General features: G+C 39.1%; 1 protein-coding gene across 4 annotated transcripts in view; it reads left to right on the plus strand.

Moving 5' to 3' along the window:
- The window catches only part of LOC143033848 (DNA mismatch repair protein Msh3-like), a 133,167-nt gene that overhangs the window by 18,989 nt on the left and 87,541 nt on the right, over positions 1-26,637 (plus strand). For all 4 annotated transcript variants that reach the window (XM_076199400.1, XM_076199401.1, XM_076199403.1 and 1 more), the window contains exons 3-4: positions 19,921-20,107; positions 24,114-24,216. In XM_076199400.1, coding sequence (XP_076055515.1) covers positions 19,921-20,107; positions 24,114-24,216 — 290 coding nt within the window. The remainder of the gene's footprint in view (positions 1-19,920; positions 20,108-24,113; positions 24,217-26,637) is intronic.

A 26,637-nucleotide genomic window follows, 5' to 3' on the forward strand; every position in this document is an offset into this window, starting at 1 on the left:
TTTGGTATATGTATGTATGTATTTAACCTGGTCAGTGATACTGGCCTATAATTTAGTGGTGCTTCCTTACTTCCACCTTTGTGAATTGGTACCACATTTAGCCTTTTCCAATTAAGTGGCACTATGCCCTCTTTCAGAGAACATATGATAAGACTGAATCTTGTTCACTAGTTGTTCCCTGCAGTCTTTGAAAATCCAGTTTGAGATCCCATCAGGTCTGGAAGCTGTTGTCACATGTAATGATCCCAAAAGATTGAGAACTTCCCTTACTATATGCTCCTCATGTTTTCCTCCAAAATATTGCTGTCTTTGGTGAAGACTGATTGGAAACTTTCATTATTTCTGCTGGAGCTGAGGCCTGTTCAGTGACCTCACTACCCATTGCTAACTTGTTGATTATTTCTTTATGTATCAATTTACCATTTATAAATCTGTAAAACAGTTTTGGTTCATCTTTGCATTTATCTAATTCACTTCTTTCAAAATTGCTTTCTTCCTTCTTGCAAATTCTTGTATAGTCATTCCTAGCTTATTTGTAAGCTTTTGTTTTATTATTTCTTCTCTTCCTTCATTTTCCCCAAGCCATGTCCCAGGGCTTTTTGCAATTTCAGTCTTGTTTGTGATTATTTACTTCCACTCATCTTTGGCACATGTTTGTTTACTCCCAGGTTTTAAATGCCAAGAAAGATTTCCCATTTCCTCCTTATTCTCGTGGTGTTCATAAATTCCTCCTAGTTTGCTTCTCGAAAGAACTTTTTCAACCCAAAGTAATCTGCTTTCCCAAAATTGAGTGTGACTCATTCCTTGGCTCTGTTCATTCTCCACCTGAAATTCAATTGTTACATGGTCACTTTTCTAAGGGGCAAAGGTAGTTCAAGGAACTGATATCAGGTTCTTTTTATATAGTGACAGGTCTAATCTTGTGGGAATGTCATCTCCTCTTCTCTGAGTCACTTCCTTGACCCACTAAGTCATTGCATTGTCTATTGTTATACTCGACAGGATATTACCCCAAGAATCTGCTTTGCCACTTGCTTCTCATTTCTCCCAGTTGACCCCACTGCAATTAAAATATCCAATAAGGACTAAATTGCTACTTTGCTTAATATATATATATATATATATATATATATATTATATATATATATATATATATATATATATATATATATATATATATATATATATATATATATATATATATATATATTTAGAAGAGTTGTGTCTAAAAAAATTCATGATATTCAGCTTCATTTCAAGCTCTTGTCTTTGGGGGGGGGGGGCATATACCACCATGAAGTCTGTTCTGCCCAATAGTTTTAATTTTCAGGTGGATTGCTTCAGCTTTGTCTTCACTCAGATTTCTTTCTTGCATCTTTGTCACTTCTCACAACAAACATTATCCCTCCACCCATTTTATCTTCTCTGTCTCATCTTCAGGAGGTGTATCTATTGTTTCCCAACTATAGATAAACTTTTTTTTAGGAGTTTGGTCTCCACTAAATACAAAATATCAGGTTTGTTCATCTTTAATTAGTTATTTATCTCCAACCTGGCCAATAGTAAACCAACATTACCATACATTACTCTAACTTTCCTTGTGTTGCTTCCTTTGTAATATTGCCTTATTGTTTTTTAGTACCGTTTCCATACGTTCTGATTGACAACTTTCCAGAAAACTGTTGTTATCCTTCCATCCTCATTTCATTTTTGCCTTTGGCTTCCTCTAAAAAATGTCTTTGCTTGTTCCTCTTCATTAACATCTTTCCTAATCCAAATATTTTTTTAACTTTTTGTCATGCAAACTTATAAGATTTATTGATTACTTTGCCATGGCTTGTGACTTGAATTTTATTTTCATAGGACATGTACTATTCCTCTTATACTGACCTAACCTAAACTTGCTATCAATCTGAGTCTATCCCTAGAATCATTGAGGTCATTTCCCTAGTTTTTTGCATCTCTTTACTTGGTGTAACTTCCAAGAGATGATGTCTTCTCACCAGCCAAAGAGTATGATGCATCTAGTCTTGTCAGCTACTTCTATGACAAGTGATTCTCTTTTTTCTTATACATACATATACCAAAGGCATTTTTCCCCCCCTTACAAGGGAGGTAGCCATAAAACCATTCTCACCCATTCCATCCCTAATACACTCCACTCCCCTCCAACCTCTACCCTCCCTCTTATCTTGACACCTGGATGACGGGTCATCCCTGCATCATGTCCGCTGCCCTGGGTCAGAAGCAGCGTCACAAGACACAGTACATCCACAGCAAGGCTGTTTCATAAATTTGACGACCCCCCTCTCTGTCCCCCCATGCAGAAAAGAAGATGGGGAGAAATCCCTTCTGGCTGCATAAATTTTTTTTCTCATACATACTTCCTCACCCTCCATCCCCCACCCACTCCCCCTCATGCATCACGGCATCATCTATACACAACCCCTCTCCATTCACCCCTATCCTCTGTCCTCTCCCATCCTTCCTCTACAGACATTCCTCTCTTTTGTAATGCCCCTTTCACCCTATCCATCCATCTCATCCTAGGACGCCCCCTCATATTCACTCCTTCTACCTCTGCCTTCCACACTTCTTTTACTAATCTTTCTTCAATCATTCTTTCCATGTGTCCAAACCATCCTAATACTCTTTCATGGACCCTATCTCCCAGCTCCCTTTCCACCCCTGTTCTCCTCCTCACCTCCTCATTTCTCACTCTATCCAGCCTAGTAACCCCTATCATACTTCTCAGACATTTCATCTCACATTCAAACTCCTCTCTTCCTCTCTCATGTTCCATGTTTCTGCCCCGTACAATACTGTTGGCACAATCACTCCTTCAGACAACCTCGTCTTAGCATCCATTCCCAGATGTCTATTTCTCATTTCACTTTTCAATCCACCAAGGCATTTACTCGCTTCTCTCAATCTACATTCTACCTCCACCCCCACTCCTCCCTTTCCTGTCACATTCGCACTCAAGTATCTAAAACTATCCACTTCCTCCAATCTTTCACCCTTAATGCTCACTTCCAGCCTGCTGTCACTCTCTCCCCTTGTACATCTCATCACCTTACTTTTACCCACATTTATCTTCAGCTTCCTTCTTTCACACACCTACTCAAACTCTGTCACTAACTTCCTCAATCCCTCCTCTGATCCTGCTACAAGTGCAGTGTCGTCAGCAAACAACAGCTGGATCACCTCCCACTTTTCCCCATTTTCTTTAATCATCTCCAACCCCTGACCCACTACCCTTGCATTCACCTCTCGCACCACCCCATCCATGTAAAGATTGAACAGCCAGGGCGACATAACACACCCCTGTCGAAGTCCCAACTTTACCTCAAACCATTCACTCTCTCCATTTCTAATCCTAGCACAAGCTCTACTACTCTCGTAGAAACTCTTGACTGCTCTTAACAGCTTTCCTCCTGTCCCAGATATCTGCAGTACCTCCCACAATACCATCCTGTCTACCCTGTCGTAAGCCTTTTCCAAATCCATAAAAGCCCAAAAAACATCCTTACCTTTTCCTATAGCCTTCTCACATATCTGTCTTGCCACAAAAATCTGATCCACACAACCCCTACCTGTCCTAAACCCACACTGTTCCTCACCAATTACTCCCTCTGTTCCTCTCCTAATCCTCTCAATCAAGACCCTCCCATAAGCCTTCCCAACTACACTCAACAAGCTGATCCCTCTGAAACTACTACACTCACACTTGTCCCCCTTTCCCTTGTAAAGCGGAACTATACAGGCACTCCTCCAGTCCTCCGGTACTCTACCCTCTCTTAAACAAACATTAAACAACCTCACCAGCCAGTCCACCATCACTGTATCTCCTTTCTTCAGACATTCTGCATGGCATCCATCCAGACCAGGTGCCTTACCTGCTCTCATCATCTTAACAGCTGCTTTCACTTCATCCTTCCCTATTTCTCCTCCATTTTCCTCACTCATCACTCTCATTTTCTTAGCGCTTCCCACTGCAACTACCTTTCCCTCCCTATCCTCCTTCACATTTAGCAACTCCCTAAAATACTCTACCCACCTTCCTCTCACTGCCTTCTCTTCCATTATCATCTCTCCATCTGCACCTTTTACCTTTTCTTCTCTACTTGATTCGCCTCCTCTTTCTCTTTTAATTTCCTTCCAAAACATCTTTTTATTACTTTCAAAATTTTCTGTCATACTCTTACCCCATTTCACATCTGCTCTCCTCTTTGCTTCCTTTATCTTATGCTTAACTTCCCTTCTCTTTACTTTGTACCTCTCATACGATTCCCTTGTCCTAGTTTGTAGCAAATCTATGAATGCCTGCTTCTCTTCACACATTTCTTTGCTTCCTCATCTCACCACTCACTACCCCATTCCTTCTATTTCCTCCCACCCTCCTTGTTCCACACACCATCTTTGCACACCTTATGACTCCCTCCTTGAACCATCCCTATTCCTCCTCCACTCCTAGTTCTACTCTATCCTTTACTCCCACTCCTCTTTCAGCTTTTCCTTGTACTAATTCTCCTTTTTTTCCTCATTTAAGCAGTTAACTTTAAGTACCTCCCTACCTTCTGCCCTTTTCCTCTTTCTCCACCTATTCTCCACTCTCAATTTACCTTCCACCAGAAAATGATCTGATATTCCTCCACTCTCTCCCCTTAGAACATGTACATCCTTAGCTCTTCCTACCATACTCCTGGTCACTATTATATAGTCCATTAATGTTCTATCTGCCACCTCTCCATCCATCACCCTCTCCCATGTGTACTTATGCTTGACTTTCTTCCAAAACACTGTATTTGCTATCATCTACTCTCTTTCTAGACACATCGCCATCATTTCTCCACTATGATTTTTACCTGGAACTCCATACTTCCCAATCACTCCATCTATTGGTTCATTTCCTACCCTAGCATTAAGGTCTCCCTATACAACTACATTGACATTTCTCCCTAATCCCTCTATGCACTCATATCTACCCAAAAAGCCTCCCTTTCCTCTACGCTCTTCTCACTACCAGGTCCATACGCACTTTCAAAAACCCACATCTCTCTTCCTAGCAAACATTATTGGAGCCAATACTGATCCCTGTGGGACACCATTAATCACTTCTTCCCAAATAGTACTCTTATCTCTGAGCACTACTCTCATTATTCTTCCTTGCAAGAAATCCTCCATCCATTTCAATAGTTTTCCTTGTATCCCTCAAATGGTTTCCCATTGTCTTAATAATTTTTTGTGTGGTACTTTATCAAAAGCTTTTTGTAAATTTAGGAAAGCACAATCAGTCCAACCATCCTTTTCTTGTATTAAATCTATTAGTCTTGAATAGAAACAGATCAAATTTGTGGCACATGACCTTCCCTGTCAAAATCTGAATTGTCTAGGATTTAGTATATTGTTCTCCTCCAGATGTATTGTCCATCTATTTTTGATAAATTCTTTCATAAAAATTTTAGCTACTGTACTTGTAAGGGAAACCGGTCTGTAATTTGTTGGGTTTTTCTTGTTTCCCCCTTTATATAATGGTATAATATTGGCATTTTCCAGTCTTCCAGTATTGTTCCTTCTTTGAGTGAGCAGCTTATTACCTTATATACTTTGTCCATTAGTTCATCTTTACATTCTTTTAGTATCTAGTTTGCAATTCTACCTGGGCCATGTTATTTCCTGACATCAAGGTTCATTATTGGTCCATTATTTCTTTTCTTGTAACAATTATTTATCTCATGGGGGGATCTCACTTCACTCCTTTCATCCCAATGCTGTATATTTTCTCTAGTGAACACAGATTTGAAGTGTTCATGACTTCAGCCATTTCTATATCTTCTGTGTATATTGTATTCTCTTAGCGTAATTTTACTATATTCTGTTTTTTAGTTTACTGTTCACATATAGAATAATTTTGGTTGATCCTTACATTTTTCTGTTATGTCATTTTCATAGTTTCTTTTTTCCTCCTTGCATACTTTTACACATTCATTCCTTAGATTGATACATATTTGCCACTTTCCAGGTTTTTTATATTTTTTTCCATTTTTTCCAAGCTTTAGCTCTTCTACCTTTTGCCTCACTGCACCTTCTGTTAAACCAGCACTTAATATACACCTTTTCCTGTTTCTGTATTGGTCCATATTTATCCACTCCATTATAGATTTCCTTCAAAATCATCCATTTCTCTTCAACCTGTGTCTCTGTATTGTAGATTTTTTCCCAACTTGCTTTTTGAAAGAAATTTCTAAGTTTCTTAATGTCTGTTTTGCTATACATCAGTCTTCCTTTTCTGTATTTCTCATATCTCCCTATATATCCTCTTTTAGTTCAAACTCAAGTAGTATGTGGTCACTCTTCCCAGTTGGTGTCTTGTATTAAATTTTATCCACAATTTCAGGCTCTGATGTAAATATTAAATCTAGTCTTGACGGTTCTTCATTATTTCTATATCTGGTATTTTCTTTTACCCATTGTGTCATTGTATGTTCTATAGTCATGTCAAGTAATATATTTCTCCAAAGGTCCTCTCCACCTTTCATTATCATCGCTTCTCAACATATTTCTTTGCAGTTAAAATCTCCCATAAACACTAAATTTCCTCTATTCTTCAGCATTTCAATTTATGAATATCTTGTATCTTCTAACATTTTAGAATAATCACTCTCCAAGAACCCATTTTTGGGGGCACATAAATCACCACAAAGTTTCTACTTTTCATGTCTATTTTCAACTCTTATCATGATCATTTCCACACTGTTTTCTCCATCTGTAACCTTCACATTTAAGTTTATCTCAGTCAAAAACAGGACTCCTTCACCCCATTTTTCCTCTATTTTTCATCCAGTGATTATATAGTGCTTGTCCAACACTATTTGTTGGTAGTGGAGCCCTTAATTTTGTTTCCACAATTCCCATTATATCTTGTCTTTCTTCTGACAGATAATCATTTAGTTCATTTAATCCTGAGATCAAACCATTTAAATTAGTATAAGTCACATATGATTTTTTTCTTCTCCATCTCATTCACTTATCTTTTTGTTTCTTTTTCTTGAGTATACCATTTTCTCAGCCTCATGTCTAGTACTCTCCAATAGAAATTTCTTTTCAGTCTACGTTCTTTTCTCATTTTTTTCATTAGCTTCACTTCTTAGTGTCTTCTCTCTTTTTCCTTATCATTCATTTCTCTTTTTATCCATATACTTTTATAGTTTTCACTATTTGCCAACTTTCCTGTTTTTGCTAGTACTTCAGCTGCCATCTGTGACCTTAATTTGATCTTTAGAGGTAGATATTTTTTTCTTTTGAGTATTGCCCGATTCTATGCTCTTCTATTTCCTTTCTATTTCTTACCCTTCATTTTGTACTGCTTTCAGAATTTTTCTTGCTATTTTCTTCTCTTCTTTTACTCTCAAGTACCTAACTAGGTTATGGTTATCCTTTATAGCATATACTACAGTAAACTCGCGCTTATCCGAACGCGTTTTAACCGAATAATCGCATTAACCGAACATTTTCTCAATACGGTAGCCATCGCTTTAACCGAACGTATTTGGATCTCAACCGAACATTCAAACACCCCGCCGCCTCTTCCGCCACCCCCGCAAGCTTCACCAAGTGCTCACACGGTGGCAGCACACTCCATGTTTACACCTGATCGGCTGTTTGGCGGTACATACATTCGTGAGTCCTCTCGGTGACGATACAGTATCACAAGCTCTCCTTAAACATTTTCTCTTTATACTCTATAGAATATGTTTATGAACTATTATAAGCATTTCCATGTGTATGTTAAGTTTACAGGTACGAATATTGCAGCTGATATTACCGCATAAAACTATACGGGAATGAAACATACAAAGTCGGATTAACCGAACATTTCGGTTAATCGGATATTTCTAATCCCCCTTGGAGTTCGGATAAGTGGAAGTTTACTGTACTATGCACTTTTTTTTTTGTCTACTGTATTTCTAACCCCATTTTCTTTCTCTTTGATTACTTAACCTCTTCCATACGGTGCCACCTATGTAGGCGGCATGAGGAGCAAGTGGATACGCGAGGCTGCCATATCAGCGTCTTGATTATATTTATTGTAGTTGCCCCTGCATAATGACATACTCTCTAAACTGTCTTCATCACATTTTCTATGGTTATCAAAATTCACGGGTGAAAGAGAGAACGATTGATATAAGCGGTGACTATTTTTTATGATGCGAGTATTATGACTAAACATCGTACGTCTGGCAGCTAATGCTGGTATTCAGCATTTGTTTTCGAATAATTTCTTTGAAAGCTATCTTTTTCCCTTTCTTTTCTGATTTTCTGGAACTCTTCCTCTCCTATTTACCTAGTTGTATTATACAGGAAGGGAGCTATGCTTGTGGTGACCCGTCTTTTTATCTTTCAGGTGACCCGTCTTTTTATCTTTCAGCATCTAGTTTATTCTTAAAAATCTTGAATAGTGTTTGCACACATTGTTTCTTTATCTAAATTATTCCAGGTATCCATTGCTCTGTGTGGGAAGCTATGTTTTTTTTCCAGATCTATTCTATAGTTATCCTTTTTGAGTTTCTTTTCATGCCCTCTTGTTTTTCCATTGTCCCATTTTAGTAAGTCATTCCTCTCTAGGATTTCCATTCCTTTCATGATTCTATAGATAGTCAGCGGATCTCTTTCTCTTCTTTGTTCCAGAGTTGGTAATTCCAATTTGGACAATCTTTGTTCCAGAGTTGGTAATTCCAATTTGGACAATCTTTGTTCATATGTTGATTTGGAAAGAGTTGGTGCCAACTTTGTTGTTGCTCTTTGTATTTTTTCAAATTTCTTTATATTCTTTTTAGCATTGGGTGTCCATAGTGTTATGTGTACTCCAGTTTTGATCTTATTTGTGTAACTAATATTTTTTTAATCATTTCTTCATCCAAGTAGTCACATGCCACTTTCATTGACCTTGACCCCTTCCATACGGTGCCGCCTACGTAGGCGGCATGAGGAGCAAGTGGATACGCGAGGCTGCCATATCGGCGTCTTGATTATATATATTGTAGTTGCCCCTGCATAATGGCATACTCTCTAAACTGTCTTCATCACATTTTCTGTGGTTATCGAAATTCACGGGTGAAAGAGAGAACGATCGATATAAGCAGTGACTATTTTTTATGATGCAAGTATTATTACGAAACATTGTACGTCTGGAAGCTAATGCTGCCCGAGAGATTTTGGCCCGTAGTGAAGTGGTTAATAGGTTGAAGGTTTCTCTGACTATTTTATTGTTAAGTTTGTCTGGTGTCATGTCTTTGCTGATTATTACTCCGAGGTCTCTTTCTGAGTTCACTTTTTTGACTTCTTCACCAATTTTATAATTTCTTGATATTCTGTTTTTACTTTTTCCAAACTCCATTATACTATACTTCTTGATATTGTATTTCACCTCCCACTTTTGAGTCCATTTCCAGATTTTGTCCAGGTCCAACTGTAATGATTCATAATCCTCCTCTGTTTTTACTTTCTTTAGTATTTTTGCGTCATCTGCGAAGAAATTCATATAACACTCCACTCCTTCATCCAAGTCATTTATATATATGGCAAACATGATTGGAGCCAGTACTGAGCCGTGCAGGACACCACTTATCATTTCTTCCCAATTTGAGTATTTCTAATTACTACCCTCATTTTTGTCCCAGTCATGAAGTCTTCCATACCTTCCAGTAATTTTCCTCTGATGCCACCTATTGATTCTATTTTTCTTATTAGTTTCTTGTGTGGTACCTTATCAAATGCTTTTTGTAGGTCTAGAAAGGCACAGTGTGCCCATCCATCTCTTACTTGTATTATTTCTATTAGTCTTGAATAGAAGCAGATCAGGTTTGTTGTACATGATCTTCCTTGTCTAAATACAAATTGATTTGGATTCAGTATAGGTTTTTCTTCCAGATGTGCAACCCATCTACTTTTGATAACTTTTTCACACATTTTTGCTACTATGCTTGTTAGGGAGACTGGTCTGTAGTTGGTTGGATTTTCCTTGTTCCCTCCTTTATATATTGGTACAATATTTGCATTTTTCCAGTCCTGTGGTACCTTTCCTTCTTTGAGTGAGTATTTAATTATATTGTATATTTTATCTGCTAACTCCTCTTCATTCTTTCAGTATCCAATTTGCAATTCCATCTGGACCATGTGATTGTCTGACATCAAGATTTTTTATTTGGTCGCTGATTTCCTTCTGTGTTACAGTTATTTCCTTCATTGTGTGTGTGTGTGTTTGTGTTATATAGTTCAAGCTGTGTTCATGGGGTTCCTTTTTTTTTTCCACCAATCAAACTTTGACTTAGATTTGTTTATGGTGTTGAATTAGACTGCATTTCCATCCAACTTGTTCCCTAAGTCCCTCAGTTTGGAAAGCTATATTTCCAACATCTTTCAAATTAGTCTTTTTGATTTTTTTCTGTGACCTTTTATTGTTCATCCCATGTCAGCAAATCCTTCTGTTCATTTTTTCTGTACTGTTCTCTGATCTAAGTATCATTATTTTGTTGCCTCTCTCTTCACTGTGTGTCTTGTTGTATTACCTGTAACCTGAACAATCAGGCAGGGGACAGGGATCTCATAAGGCACAGAGATGGGAAGGACAACATAGATATCTGTATGTGTGTATACTTTGACTTGGACACCCCTTTATAAGGGAAAAGGCCTTTTGGTATGTATTTACGTAGTTGTATTTTACAGGGACGAGAGCTATACTTGTAGTGACCTGTCTTTGTATCTCTCCACATCCAGTTTGCTCATAAAATCTAGTATAATTTTGGCACTCACTGTTTTCCCGTTTAGTTTGTTCCAGACATCAATCACTGTGTGGGAAGCTATTCTTTTTCAAATCTTTTCCATAACTGTCCTTTTTTAGCTTCTCATGTCCTCTTGTTTCTCTTCTGTCCCATTTTAATAAGCTGTCTCTATCAAGAACTTCCATCCCTTTCATAATTCTGTAAATAGCCAGCAAATCACCTCTTTCTCTTCTCTGTTCCACTGTTGATAGATGTAATTTATCCAATCTTTGTTCATAAGTCAAATTTGTGAGCATAGGTGCCATTTTTGTCACTGCTCTGAATTTTTTCTATTTTTATTTATTCATTTTTTATTTTATTTATTCTTATTTTCTTTTATTTTTTTTGTACTATGTGCCCATAGTGTCACAGCACACTCCAATTTAGGTCTTATCAGTGCAACTACTATTTTTACCATTTCTTCATCCATGTAGTCGAAGGCCACTTTCATTGATCTTAATAAGTTAAAAGTCTCTCCAACTAGTTTATTGACATGTTTATCAGGTGTCAAGTCACTCAAGATAATCACTCCCAGGTCCCTTTCTGAGTCAACTTTTTTGACTTCTTTGGTACCAATTTTATATTGACCCAATATTCTATTTTTGCTTTTTCCAAATTCCATTATACTGCATTTCTTAATGTTAAAGTTCACTTCACACCTCTGACTCCATTCCCATATTTTGTCTAGGTCTTCTTGTAGCAATCTGCAGTCTTCTTCTGTGCTTACTCTCTTGAGTAATTTGGCATCATCCGCAAAAAAGTTCATGTAACACTTCACTCCCTCATCCATATCATTTATATATATGGCAAACATTAAAGGAGCCAACAGAGCCCTGCAGGATGCCATTTATCACATCTTCCCAGTTCAAGTTTTTGTCTCTAAGTACCACTCTCATTTTTCTCCCACTCAAGAAATCTTTCATCCATTCCAGTAGCTTACCTTGTATTCCTCTTATTATTTCTATTTTTCTTACTAGCTTTTTATGTGTGTGTGTGGAAGGCAGATTTGGCGGGAGTGAACATGAGGGGCCATCCTTGGATGAGGTGGATGGAGGGGGTGAAGGGGGCTTTAGGGAAGAGGGGAATGTCTGTTGAGGAAGGACGGGAGAGGACAGAAGGCAGGGGTGAATGGAGAATGGTTGTATATGGATGATGTTGTGATAGCATGAGGTGGAATGGGGGCGGGTGGATGGGGGGTGGGGTAGTATGTGTGAGCAAAAATTTGACGCAGCCCGAAGGGAATTTCTCCCCGTCCTCTCATTTTATGCAATGGAGTGGACGGAGAGGGGGGGTCGCCGATTTAATGAAGCGGCCTTGCTGTGGATGTGCTGTGTCTTGCGACACTGCTTCTGACCCAGGGCAGTGGACAAGGTGCAGGGATGACCCGTCATTCAGGAGGTGCTAAGATAAGAGGGAGGGTGGAGGGGTGTGGAGTGTATTTAGGGATGAAATGGGTGGGAGTGTTTTTATGCCTTTCCCTTTTTGGCTACCTCCCTTAAGGGGGAAAAAGCCTTGGTATATGTATGTATGTAGCTTTTTATGTGGTACTTTGTCAAAAGCCTTCTGCAAGTCCAAGAAGGTGCAATCTGCCCAGCCATCTCTTTCTTGTATTATCTCTATTAATCTTGAGTAAAAACATATTAAGTTTGTGGTACATGATCTTCCACTTCTAAAGCCAAATTGTTTAGGGTTTAGTATTTTATTCTCTTCCAAGTGTTTGATCCATTTGTTCCTGATAACCTTTTCGCATATTTTTGCTACTGTGCTTGTAAGGGATACTGGTCTGAAGTTTGTAGGATCTTCCTTGTTTCCTCCTTTATATATTGGTACAATGTTTGCATTTTTCAGTCATGCAGTACTTTTCCTTCTTTGAGTGAAAAATTCTATTATCATGTATAATTTGTCCTCTATACACTCTTTCAATATCCAATTTGCAATTCCATCCGGTCCATGTGATTTCCTAACATCTAGGTTTTTTTTATCTAGTCTTTTATTTCTTTCTGTGTTACCTTTATTTCTTTCATTTTAGGGGATCTTTCTTGTTGTCCATCTTCCCAAATTTGTGAGCTCTCAATTGTAAAAACAGACCTGAAATGTTTGATCATAACTTCAGCCATTTCTATGTCATCTATATATATTATTTATCTCCACAAAGTTTTCCAATTTTCGTGTTTGTCTTTTAGTTTATCATTTTACATATCTGTTAAAGAGTTTAGGTTGATCCTTACATTTGTCTATAATATCTTTTTCAGTTTCTTTTTTCTTTCCTGTGGATATTCACATATTCATTCCTAAGTTTTATATATGTTTGCCATTTGTCTTTTTTTTTCCATCTTTTCCAGGCTTTTGTCTCTTCTGTCTTTAGCCTCACTGCACCTTTTGTTATGCCAACACTTTATATAAATCTCTTTTTTCTTCTTCTTTGGTGCATACTTATCAATTCCTTCCTTGTACTTTTCTTTAAAATAGGTTCCATTTGTCTTCCATCTTTGTTTCCTCTTTGGAAATGTTTTTCATTCCTTCTCACATCGTTTTTTTTCTTTTAGTTTCAAATTCTATTAAGGGAGTGTTGCCAGCGATCATTCGAAAAATTCTGGTACATGAGAACTTTAGGTAAACATTTCAAAAGAATCTCTATGATGGTGGTAACACTCATACAGTTATACAATTGTATTTTGTTTCTTTTCTTTTTTTTTTTTACATATACCAAAGGCTTTTTCCCCCTACATGGGGGGTAGCCACAAAGAAAAAGGCATAGAACCACTCCCACCTATTCCATTTCCTATATATTCCACTCCCCTCCACCCTCCTCCTCCCTCTTATCTTGGCACCTTGATGACAGGTCGTCCTTGCATCTTGTCCACTGCCCTGGGTCAGAAACAGTGTCGCAAGACACAGCGCATCCACAGCAATGCCGGTTCATAAATTCGGCGACACCCCCTCTCCGGCCCCTCATGCAGAAAAGGAGAAGACGGGGAGAAATCCCTTCGGGCTGCGTCAATTTTCTTCTCGCACATACCTCCCCACCCCTCACCCGCTCCCCCTCATGCATCATAGCATCATCTATACACAACCCCTCTCCATTCACCCCTATCTTCTGTCGTCTCCCGTCCTTCCTCCACAGACATTCCTCTTTTGTAATGCCCCTTTCACCCCATCCATCCATCTCATCCTAGGACGCCCCCTCATATTCACTCCTTCCACATCTGCCTTCCATACTTCTTTTACTAATCTTTCTTCACTCATTCTTTCCATGTGTCCAAACCATCCTAATACCCTTTCATCAACCCTATCTCCCAGTTCCCTTTCCACCCCTGTTCTCCTCCTCACCTCCTCATTTCTCACTCTATCTAGCCTAGTAACCCCTATCATACTTCTCAGACATTTCATCTCAAACACATTCAAACTCCTTCTTTCTTCCTCTCTCATGTTCCATGTTTCTGCCCCGTACAATGCTGTTGGCACAATCACTCCTTCATATAACCTCCTCTTAGCATCCATTCCCAGATGTCTATTTCTCATTACACTTTTCAATCCACCAAGGCATTTACTCACTTCTCTCAATCTACATTCTACCTCCACCCCCACTCCTCCCTTTCCTGTCACATTCGCACCCAAATATCTAAAACTATCCACTTCCTACAGTCTTTCACCCTTAATGCTCACCTCCAGCCTGCTGTCACTCTCTCCCCTTGTACATCTCATCACCTTACTTTTACCCACATTTATCTTCAGCTTCCTTCTTTCACACACCTCAAACTCTGTCACTAACTTCCTCAATCCCTCCTCTGATCCTGCTACAAGTGCAGTGTCATCAGCAAACAACAACTGGCTCACCTCCCACTTTTCTCCATTTTCTTTAATCATCTCCAACCCCTGACCCACTACCCTTGCATTCACCTCTCGCACCACCCCATCCATGTAAAGATTGAACAGCCAGGGTGACATAACACATCCCTGACGAAGTCCCACCTTTACCTCAAACCATTCACTCTCTCCATTTCTAATCCTAACACAAGCTCTACTACTCTCGTAGAAACTCTTGACTGCTCTTAACAGCTTTCCTCCTATCCCATATATCTGCAATACCTCCCACAGTGCCTTCCTATCTACCCTGTCATAAGCCTTTTCCAGATCCATAAAAGCCCAAAAACATCCTTACCTTTTTCTAAGCTTTCAAAGGATTACAAAGGCGGAGCATGCCGACAGGAGACCTTTTGATCCATATCTAGGTCGGATGCGAAAAAAAACAATAATAATAAAATAATAAATAAAAAATATAATAATGTAAATAACAAATAAAATAAATAAATGCATAGGTATAGTTAAATAATAAACAAACAGATAAATAGTAAATAATAATAGATTGACATATAACTAATAGTAAATGAAAACCAGACAGACAAATGATAACAAAACAAAACAAATAATATTAAATGAAATATAATCATTACAGCATCTTGCTTAGGTAGTTATCTAAATGATTTTTAAAGCTTCGAACTGAACTACATTGCACTACCTGTGCAGGAAGTTTATTCCATTCATTTACTACACAGTTGGCGAAGTTGTTTCCACTCACTTCCAAATCGAATTTATTTCCTGACAGTTTGAGACCATTATTTCTTGTCTGATTCGCATTCAGTGTGAAAATTTCGTCGCTTGTGATGTCAATTCCCTTTAGAATCAGACCTTTATCAAATCACCCTTGTGTATACGCTCTTTAGGGAAAATAGATTCATATGTATTAGTCTATTTTTGTATGATTTATTTATGATATTTGGAATCAGTTTTGTGGCTCACCGTTGTACTTTTTCCAATCTGTCAATGTCTTTAATGAGATTCGGTAACCATACGGAACAGCATATTCCAAATGTGAACGAACTAACGATTTATATAGCTTGTTAATGAGTGATGGACTTTGAAGTCAAAAAGATTGCGCAATCAGTCCTAGAATCTTATTTGCTTTCTCAGAGGCTGAAATACATTGTTTGGGTGATTTGAGGTCGTTACTGATAATTATGCCGAGATCTTTTTCACTATCTACTTTTGTTAATGAATTTCCAAATAACTTGTAATCGTACTTACTGTTATTTTTACCTATGTGCATTACCTTGCATTTACTGTCTCACATATCTGTCTTACCACAAAGATCTGATCTACACAACCCCTACATGACCTAAACCCGCACTGTTCCTCACCAATTACTCCTGTTCCTCTCCTAATCCTCTCAATGAAGACCCTCCCATAAGCCTTCCCAACTACACTCAACAAGCTGATCCCTCTGAAACTACTACACTCACACTTGTCCCCTTTTCCCTTGTAAAGCGGAACTATACAGGCACTCCTCCAGTCCTCCGGCACTCTACCCTCTCTCAAACAAACATTAAACAACCTCACCAGCCAATCCACCATCACTGTACCTCCTTTCCTCAGACATTCTGCATGGCATCCATCCAGACCAGGTGCCTTACCTGCTCTCATCATCTTAACAGCTGCTTTCACTTCATCCTTCCCTATTTCTCCTCCATTTTCCTCACTCATCACTCTCATTTTCTTAGCACTTCCCACTGCAACTATCTTTCCCTCCCTATCCTCCTTCACATTTAGTAACTCCCTAAAATACTCTACCCACCTTCCTCTCACTGCCTTCTCTTCCATTATCATCTCTCCATCTGCACCTTTTACCTTTTCCTCTCTACTTGATTCGCCTCCTTTTTCTTTTTTAATTTCCTTCCAAAACATCTTTTTATTACTTTCAAAATTTTCTGTCATACTCTTAACCCCATTTCACATCTGCTCTCCTCTTTGCTTCCTTTATCTTATGCTTAGCTTCCTTTCTCTTTACTTTGTACCTCTCATATGATTCCCTCGTCCTAATTTGCAGCCAATCTATGAATGCCTGCTTCTTATCTTCAACACATTTCTTTACTTCCTCATCCCACCACTCACTACCCTTCCTTCTTTTTCCTCCCACCCTCCTTGTTCCACACACCATCTTTGTACACCTTATGACTCCCTCCTTGAACCATCCCCATCCCTCCTCCACTCCTAGCTCTACTCTATCCTTTACTCCCTCCCACTCCTCTTTCAGTTTCTTCTTAAAATCACTCTCCTTTTTTTCCTCATTTAAGCAGTTCACTCCAAGTACCTCCCTACCTTCTGTCCTTTTCCTCTTTCTCCACCTATTCTCCACTCTCAATTTACCCTCCACCAGAAAATGATCTGATATTCCCCCGCTCTCTCCCCTTAGAACATGTACATCCTTAACTCTTCCTACCATACTCCTGGTCACCACTATATAGTCCATTAATGCTCTGCCACCCTTCCATCCACCACTCTCTCCCATGTGTACTTATGCTTGACTTTCTTTTTTAATAATGTATTAGCTATCATCAACTCTCAAGTCACATCTCCACCATCATTTCTCCACTACGATTTTTACCAGGAACTCCATATTTCCCAATCACTCCGTCTAATGGCTCATTTCATACCCTAGCATTAAGGTCTCCCAATACAACTACATTGACATTTCTCCCTAATCCCTCTATGCACTCATTTATATCTACCCAAAAAGCCTCCCTTTCCTCTACACTCTTCTCACTACCAGGTCCATACGCACTTACAAAAACCCACATCTCCCTTCCCAGCTTCACCTTCATCCACATAAAATTGATAAAATATTGGCAACCTCTGGCAACCCCATTGCATAAAAAGCATATATTGAAATAGTGTTAACATTTTTATAGCTATTTCGTTTGTTGCTACAGAATTGTATTTATAGAGATATTAAGCAACTCCTTCCACCAGCATACCCCACAAAGACAGTGGACAGGGCACCAGTACTCTTGAAAAAGTCAAAGTAAGATGATGTTCCTGGTGCTTTCACCGTAAGCAACAGAGTTGATTCCCCGACCTGTATTGTTGGTGTGATCATGGAAAAATTAACAAGAAGCATGAGAGTGAAGCAGCAGAATATAGAGAGGGCCCGTGAGTGCCTGAAACAGAAGCAAGAAGGAAAAAGAAAGGAGAAAAACTGCACAGCTGCACCCAGCACCCCACAAGCATTTACTAGCCATGCCCACCTTACACCTCCTCCACCCATGCCACACCACTCACCCTCACCTCACACCTCATCAGCAAAGAAGAGGAAATTGGAGGATATGCTCTACATCGAACCATCAAACAAATGGTCGCAAAAATTTAAATCCTCCGTCCTGTAAAGTTTATCTTTTTGTTCTTTCTGTTGTAATATCTTCGGTTGTTCTTCATGGATTTTTGTCATTTTTGTTTCATTTGAAAGTAAACACCATGCTCCTTATTTTCTACAGTAAAAAATAAAATATTTTATTTTTTTCATTTATTTATTTATTTATTTTTTTATGAAACCTGAATTTTGCAGCATTTTTTAATTATGCAGAGAAACTAATAAAAAATTAGAGGTACTAGTTTGAAAAAAATGTATTCAATATGATTTGTTCCCCAGACTCTAAGCTTTCATTTCATACCAAGCTGAATGATGTGGAAGGATTTTCCATTAAGTAATTAGAGCTTCACTAGAGTTCACTATCTTCATTGAATATTCACAATGCCTTATATATACATGGGAGGAACACAATAGCCTGAGGAATTACACACTAATGTAAGGGATATATATACCTATATTCATTAAGCACATATTTGAAAAAAAAAATTCACCCACTATATAAAGCGATGGGACACTCCCTTAATATGTGGTCACTCTTCACAGTTGGTGTCTTATACTCCATTTTGTTCATGCTATCAGGTTCAGAAGTGAATATTAAGTCTAGTTTCGATGGTTCCTCATTGTTTCTATATCTAGTATTTTCCTTAACCCATTGTGTTAAGGTATATTCAATGGTCATATCCAGTAGAATGTTGGTCCAAAGTTCTTCTCCCCTTTTTACTATCATTTCTCCCCAGATTATTTCCTTTGCATTAAAGTCACCTATAATTACTATGTTACCCCCCTCTTTCAGTAACTCATTTAGAACATTCATTGTGTCTTCCAGTAATTTAGAATGATCACTATCAGACCAAGCCTGTGTTTTTGGTGGCACATATACTACTACAAATTTTCTACTTTTCATATTTTTACTTACAAATTTAATCATAATTAGTTCCACATTATATTTGCCTTCATTTATCTTTGTCACATTTAAACCCTTTTTGGTCAATATCATGACTCCTCCCTATTTATTTGTTCTATTTTTTGCCCAGTGGTTGTATAGTCCTTGTCCCACCATACTTGTTGCTAGAGGACCTTTCAGTTTTGTCTCCACAATTCCCATAATGTCAGGTTTCTTTATTTCCAGATATTCATTTAATTCATTAATTCCAGAAATCATACCATCCATATTTGTGTATGCCACATTTAATTTCATATATTCTTCTCTTTTTTTTTTTTTTTTTTTAAGTTTCCATTTTTCTGATGTACCATTTTTTCAGTCTCAGATTCAATACTCTCCAAAAAATCTTTTTTTTTCCATCTCCGTTCTTTTTTCATTTCTGTCATTGGCTTCAAATTTGAGAGCCTCGTCTTTCTCTTTTTCCTTATCACTCATTTCCTTTTTTATCCATATATGTCTGAATTTCTCACTGTTTGCTAGTTTAACCGCATTCGATAGTATCTCCTCAGCTATCATATGAGTTCTTAGTTTGATTTTTAGAGGTCTGTGTTGCTTTCCTTTGAGTATTTGCCCATCCTGTGAATCTCTCAATTTCCTTGTCAAAATTTTGCCCTTCGTCTTGAATTTCCTTCAGAATTTCCTTAGCTATTTCCTTTTCCTCTTATTCTCTCTAGTATTTATACACACTGTTTTCCTTTGATACCATGGACCACAATGCATGTATGATGTATGTGACTTCAGACCAAAGTCCACCACAGAGATGAAGAAAATTGCCTGGCTTCTCCAGGGCAGAATCTTTAGTGCACAGTTATGAATGATTTGAGAACTCAAGTTAATTTTTTTTTGTAATTTTTGTGTTCAGATTTTGTTTCCTGTGTTACAAAAATTTTAGGGGATATTTTTCTTGTATTAATTTTTTTGTGATACTGTAATGATATATTTTTTCACAGGTGTCAACAGCTCCATTCATGAAGAGAGCATCAAAAGAGCCAAGTTCTCCCAGTTCCAAGAAAGCCAAAATAGACAGCCTATCGAAGGATGGAGATGCTGCCAACAATAATGGCCATAGTGCATGTGAGAGTACCCCACGTGAACTTGCAGAAAGTACCAGAAACAAACTTGAATCATTTGTTTATAGTAAGTAGATTACAGCTCAACTTAAATGCCATGACTTGAGCAGTGAGATGAGTAGATATACTGTTGTTTGTCTCACTCCTTTCTGTCTAGATGTTTTTTTTCCACCAGTTATGGTTTATCTACAAAGTGAGGTAACTTGACAAGAGAGAGGAACTTCCTCACCACTTTCATAGCCACCTTATCCATTTCACACCTTCCTTTTTAATTTTTTTTTTTTTTTATATCAGTTGTTACCTTTTATTATACTGCTACTGTCCCTCTGTTGTGCTGTCCCCAACCCCTTGTTGCTGTCCTGTACCATTTCTCTGAATTTTATTTCCTTGTTTCGCCTACCCTGTGGTGGGGGAAAAGAATGCTGCCACCAAGTTGTCCCACTTGGATCGTAAGAGGCGAGAAAAACGGGATGGGGATTGGGACCAGGCATCCTTCTCCCTGTAGCCCCACAGGGGACATTCCTAAAAAAAGTAAAGGCATAAGAGGGTCTAGGAGTTTTCCAACCATCACCCTAAGGTTTGGCTCTTTTAATGTGCATGGATGTGGTACAGATGAGAGTAAAAGGGAAGAGATAGGTAGTTTGTTTGTGAAAACGATGGCTGTGTTGGCTGTGAGTGAAACCAAGTTGAGAGGGAAGGGCGAGTGTGAGTTTGGGAGTGTAGCTGGGAGGTGCTCAGGAGTGAAGAGAGGGGTAGGGAGAGAAGGGGTGGCTATACTAGCAAGTGAAGAGATAGGTAAGCATGTAGTGGAATGGAAGGTTTCTTCAAGGCTAATGTGGATGAAGGTGAAACTGGGAAAGGAGATGTGGGTTTTTGGAAGCGCATAAGGGCCTGGTAGTGAGAAGAGTGTAGAAGAAAGGGAGGCTTTTTGGATAGATTTAAATGAGTGCATAGAGGGATTAGGGAGGAATGTCAATGTAGTAGTATTGGGAGACCTTAATGCTAGGGTAGAAAATGAACCAATTGATGGAGTGGTCGGGAAATGTGGAGTTCCAGGAAAGAATTGTAGTGGAGAGTTGATGGTGGAGATGTGTCTAGAGAGTTAATGACAGCAAATACAGTGTTTTGGAAGAAAATCAAGCATAAGTACACATGGGTGAGGATGGTGGATGGAAGGGTGGTAGATAGAGTGTTATTGGACTATGTAGTGGTAGATAGGAGTATAACAGGAAGAGTTAAGGATGTACATGTTCTAAGGGGAGAGAGTGGGGGAATATCAGATCATTTTTTGGTGGAAGGTAAGTTGAGAGTGGAGGATAGATGGAGAAAGAGGAAAAGGACAAAAGGTAGGGAGGTGCTTAGAGTGAACTCTTTAAATGAAAAGGAAAAGGAGGAGTACAAGAAGAAGCTGAAAGAGGAGTGGGAGGAAGTGAAGGATAGAGTAGAGCTAGGAGTGGAGGAATGGGGATGGTTCAAGGAGGGAGTCACAAAGTGTGCAAAGATGGTGTGTGGAACAAGAAGGATGGGAGGAAATAGAAGGAAAGGTAGTGAATGGTAGGATGAGGAAACAAAGAAGGTTGTAGAGGAGAAGAAGCAAATTTTCACAGATTGGTTACAAAATAGGACGAGGGAGTCATGTGAGAGGTACAAAGAAAAGATAAGAGAAAAGTAAAACACAAGGTAAAGGAGACAAAGAGGAGAACAGATGTGAAGTGGGGTAAGAGTATGCCAGAAAATGTTGAAAGTAATAAAAAGATGTTTTGAAAAGAAATTAAGAGAGAAAGAGGAGGTGAATCAAATAGAGTAGAAAAGGTAAATGGTCCAGATGGAGAGATGATAATGGAAGAAAAGGCAGGAAGGGGAAGATGGGCAGAGTATTTTAGGGAGTTACTAAATGTGAAGGAGGATAGGGAGGGAAAGATAGTTGCAGTGGGAAGTGCTAAGAAAATGACTGTGATGAGTGAGGAAAATGAAGGAGAAATAAGGAAGGATGAAGTGAAGGCAGTTGTTAAGATGATGAGAGCAGGTAAGGCACCTGGGTTGGATGGATGCCATGCAGAATGTCAAAGAAAAGGAAGTACAGTGATGGTGGACTGGCTGGTGATGCTATTTAATGTTTGTTGGAGAGAGGGTAGAGTGCCGGAGGACTGGAGGAGTGCCTGTATAGTTCCACTTTACAAGGGAAAGGGGGACAAGTGTGAGTGTAGTAGTTTCAGAGGGATTAGCTTGTTAAGCGTAGTTATGAAGGCTTATGGGAAGATTTTGATTGAGAGGATTAGGAGAGGAGCAGGAGTAATTGGTGAGGAACAGTGTGGATTTAGGACAGGTAGAGGTTGCATAGATCAGATTTTTGTGGTAAGACAGATATGTGAGAAAGCTGTAGGAAAGGGTAAGGATGTTTTTTGGGCTTTTATTGATCTGGAAAAAGCTTATGACAGGGTAGACAGGAAGGCACTGTGGGAGGTTTTGCAGATATACGGGATAGGAGGAAAGCTTCTAGGAGCTGTCAAGAATTTTTACAAAAGTAGTAGAACATGCGTCAGGATTAGAAATGGAGAGAGCGAGTGGTTGGAGGTAAAGGTGGGACTTCATTAGGTATGTGTTATGTCACCCTGGCTGTTCAACTTATACATGGATGGGGTGGTGTGAGAGGTAAATGCAAGGGTAGTGGGTCAGGGATTGGAGATGTTTAAAGAAAATGGAGAAAAGTGGGAGGTGAGCCAGCTGTTGTTTGCGGGTGACACTGCGCTTTTGGCAGGATCGGAGGATGGATTGAGGAAGTTGGTGACAGAGTTTATGAGAGTGTATGAAAGAAGAAAGTTGAAGATAAATGTGGGTAGGTAAGGTGATGAGATGTACAAGGGGTGAAAGTGGCAGCAGACTGGAAGTGAACATTAAGGGAGAGCACCTGGAGAGTGGATAGTTTTAGATACTTGGGTGCGAATGTGGCAGGAAAGGGTGGAGTGTAGGTGGAGGTAGGATGTAGATTAAGAGAAGAGAGTAAATGCCTTGGTAGATTAAAAAGTGTAATGAGGAATAGACATTTAGGAATGGATGCTAAGAGGAGACTGTATGAAGGAGTGATTGTGCCAACAGCACTGTATATGGGAGAAACATGGAACATAAGAGAGGTAGAGAGAAGGAGTTTGAATGTGTTTGAGATGAGGTGTCTGAGAATTATGATTTGGGTTACTAGGCTAGATAGAGTAAGAAATAAGGAGGTGAGGAGGAGAACAGGGGTGGTAAGGGAGTTGGGAGATAGGGTTGATGAAAGAGTATTAGGATGGTTTGGACACATGGAAAGAAAGAGTGAAGAAAGACTAGTAAAAGAGATATGGAAGGTAGATGTGGGGGGAGTGAACATGAGGGGGCGACCTAGTATAAGATGGTTTTGGGGAAGAGAGGAATGTCTGTTGAGGAAGGATGGGAGAGGACAGAAGACAGGGGTGAATGGAAAATGGTTGTCTATGGATGATGTGATGCATGAAGTGGAATGGGTGGGGGGGATGGGGGGGTGAGGTAGTATGTGTGAGAAAAATTTGATGCAGCCTGAAGGGATTTCTCCCTGTCTTCTCCTTTTTTGTATGAAGGGACGGAGAAGGGGGTCACTGATTTAATGAAGCGGCCTTGCTGTGAATGTGCTGTGTCTTGCAACACCGCTGCTGACCCAGGGCAGTGGACGATGCAGGGATGACCCGTCATCCAGGAGGTGCCAAGATAAGAGGGAGGGTAGAGGGTGGGGGTGGTGGAGTGTATTAGGGACGGAATGTGTGGGAATGGTTTATGCCTTTGTTTTTTGGCTACCTCCCTTGTAAAAGGGAAAAAGTCTGGTATATGTATGTTACCTGCAAAGCAAGGTGGTAAGGTGTGGGAGAGGAACAGCCTTACCCCTTCCAGTCCCATCACATATGTTCCTTTCACTCCTTCCCAATTAAGGTTGAGTCAAAACAAACACCTGTTCACAAAAGATGATAATTGTAGAGCATATACATAAAAATTTTGTTATTTTTGTTACTGTGTATGATTCTTACTTTTGATGCCCACTTAAAACTTTATTATTTGACTTTATTCAGATGAAGATAAGCCTCCTCAGGATGAATCACAGGAGATGCCAGAAAGACTTAAGCCTTCTCCCACAAAGACAACCACTGCAAAAATGGAATTGAGTATCTTCAGGTATGTTAGATGTGACAGAGGCATTACATCCTGGAAGATTAATTAGATTAGTTTGTGTTGTTCTCTTTTTTACTAGTTTGACGAAGTGGAAATTATTTCAGAAGTCTATTTAAATACCAAGAGTTCTTCCCTCTTTCGAGGGAGGTAGCCAAGTCAAGACATGTACCTACTCCCACTCATTCCACTCCCACCACCCCTTCTTCCCCCTCATCTTAGCTTCTCATGGTTGATGGGTCATCCCTGTATCCTACCCACTGTCCTTGGTCAGAAGCAATGTAGCGAGACACGAACATCCACAGTGTGGCTGCTTCATTTAATCAGTGACCCCCCCTCTCCATCCCCAGGCACAGAATGTACAATGTACAAAGGAGGAGATAAAGAAAATCCAAAAAGCTAAAAGCTATATCCCTTATAAGCACAATTGCAAAAGTATGCGAAAGAGTTATAAAAACAAATTGATTAAGCACTTGGAAGAAAACAACACACTAAACCCCAAGCAATTTGGATTTAAGAAGTGGAATATCATGTACTACAAACTTAATATGCTTTTACTCAAGATTAATAGAAATAATACAAGAAAGAGATGGATGGGGAGACTGTGTCTTCTTGGACATAGTACCACACAAAAAGCTACTAAGAAAAATTGAAACAATAGGTGGAATACACGGAAAATTATTGGAATGGATGAAAGATTTCATGAACAAAAGAAAAATGAGTGTGGTACTTAGAGAAAAGAACTCAAATTGGGTAGATATGATAAGCAGAGTCTCTCAAGGCTCTGTATTGGCTCTGATAATGTTTGCTGTTTATATAAATGACATGGATGAAGGCATGGAATGTTATGTGAACTTCTTTGCAGATGATGTGGAACTATTGAAGAGAATAAGTACAGAAGAAGATTGCAAATTTTTTCTAGAAGACATGGACATAGTCTGGAAATGGAGTAAAAAGAACGAAATGAATTTCAACATTAAGAAATGTAGTATAATGGAATTTGGGAAAAGCAAAAATAGAATATCAGGTCAATATAAAATTGGTACAAAGGAAGTTATAAAAGTGAACTCAGAAAGGGACCTAGGAGTAATTATCTGACACCAGACAAACATGTTTACAAAATAGTTGGAGAAACTTATAACTTAATAAGATCAATGAAAGTGGCCTTTGACTACATGGATGAGGAAATGGTAGAGAAGATACTAGTTACACTGGTAAGACCAAAATTGGAATACACTGTGTCTCTATGGACACTTTGCAAGGTGACATATAAACAGAGATTGGACAAACTAAACTTATCAACTCTAGAACAAAGAAGAGAAAGGAGATTTGATAACCATCCACAGAATTATGAAAGGGATGGAAATCCTTGATAGGGATGACCTACTTAAATGGGACAGAAGAAATACAAGAGGACACGAGAAGAAACTTAAGAAAGACAGTTACAGAAGAGATCTGAAAAAAACAGCTTTCCACACAGAGTAATAGATACATGGAATAAACTGAAAGAGGAAACAGTGAGTGCTAAAACTAAACATGATATTAAGAAAGAACTGGATGCAGAAAGATACAACTGCGTGTCACTACGAGCATAGCTCTCCTCCCGCAAAATACAATTAGGTAAATACATTTAAACTTTTCCTCTCTGACTCTCTTAAATTTCATGTCCCTGCCCCATTCAAAGCTGTCAGAACAATCACCCCTTCATACAATCTCTTGACTGCCCTTAACATGTTTTCCCCCAATCCCATATATCTGCAAAACCTCCCACAGTGTCTTTTTGTTTCCCCTGTCGTGAACCTTTTCCAAATCTATAAAGGCTCAAGAATATCCTTGCAATTTGCTAAAGCTTATTACAAAATTTAAAAGTGTCCATTGTTAACTATAGCTTTAGTACTTGCTCCAGGTAACCAAAGCTGCTCCCAGGGATCTGTGCCACCCACAGAGATGGCAGGGGCTTCTTGTGGTGGTTTGCCCCCCCCCCCTCCATGATGTAGACGCCACCACACTGAAAGACAATACATTGCTGCATGCCAGACCCCCTGATATCCATCCCTCTGAGTCTTCTCCCCTGAGAGAACAGAGTCCACCTGGCCAGGCTGTGGTGCAGCCACCATCCAGCCCTTCTAAGTTACCAGAAGAGGCTGGAGGAGTGCATCATAAATAACTGTCCTGGATGTAATACTTCACCCCATACTATACAACACATTATGAGAGATTGCATTGTGCACAATCATGCATGCCAACAATGCAGTATATACTCTAAAAGTGATTTGTGGGAAAACCCTGCTCCAGCCATGGTGTTCCTTAGGGAGATGGGACTGCTTAGCCAGGCAGTCTGTGGAATGACAACAACATCAAAAACTTTTTCTTACTATATAACACAAGAAATTGGTGGGTAATACCTGCACATTTTTATATTCATGG

Source organism: Oratosquilla oratoria, chromosome 16 (assembly GCF_046742065.1).
Source record: "Oratosquilla oratoria isolate Oo_2021 chromosome 16, ASM4674206v1, whole genome shotgun sequence".
NCBI lineage: Eukaryota > Metazoa > Arthropoda > Malacostraca > Stomatopoda > Squillidae > Oratosquilla > Oratosquilla oratoria.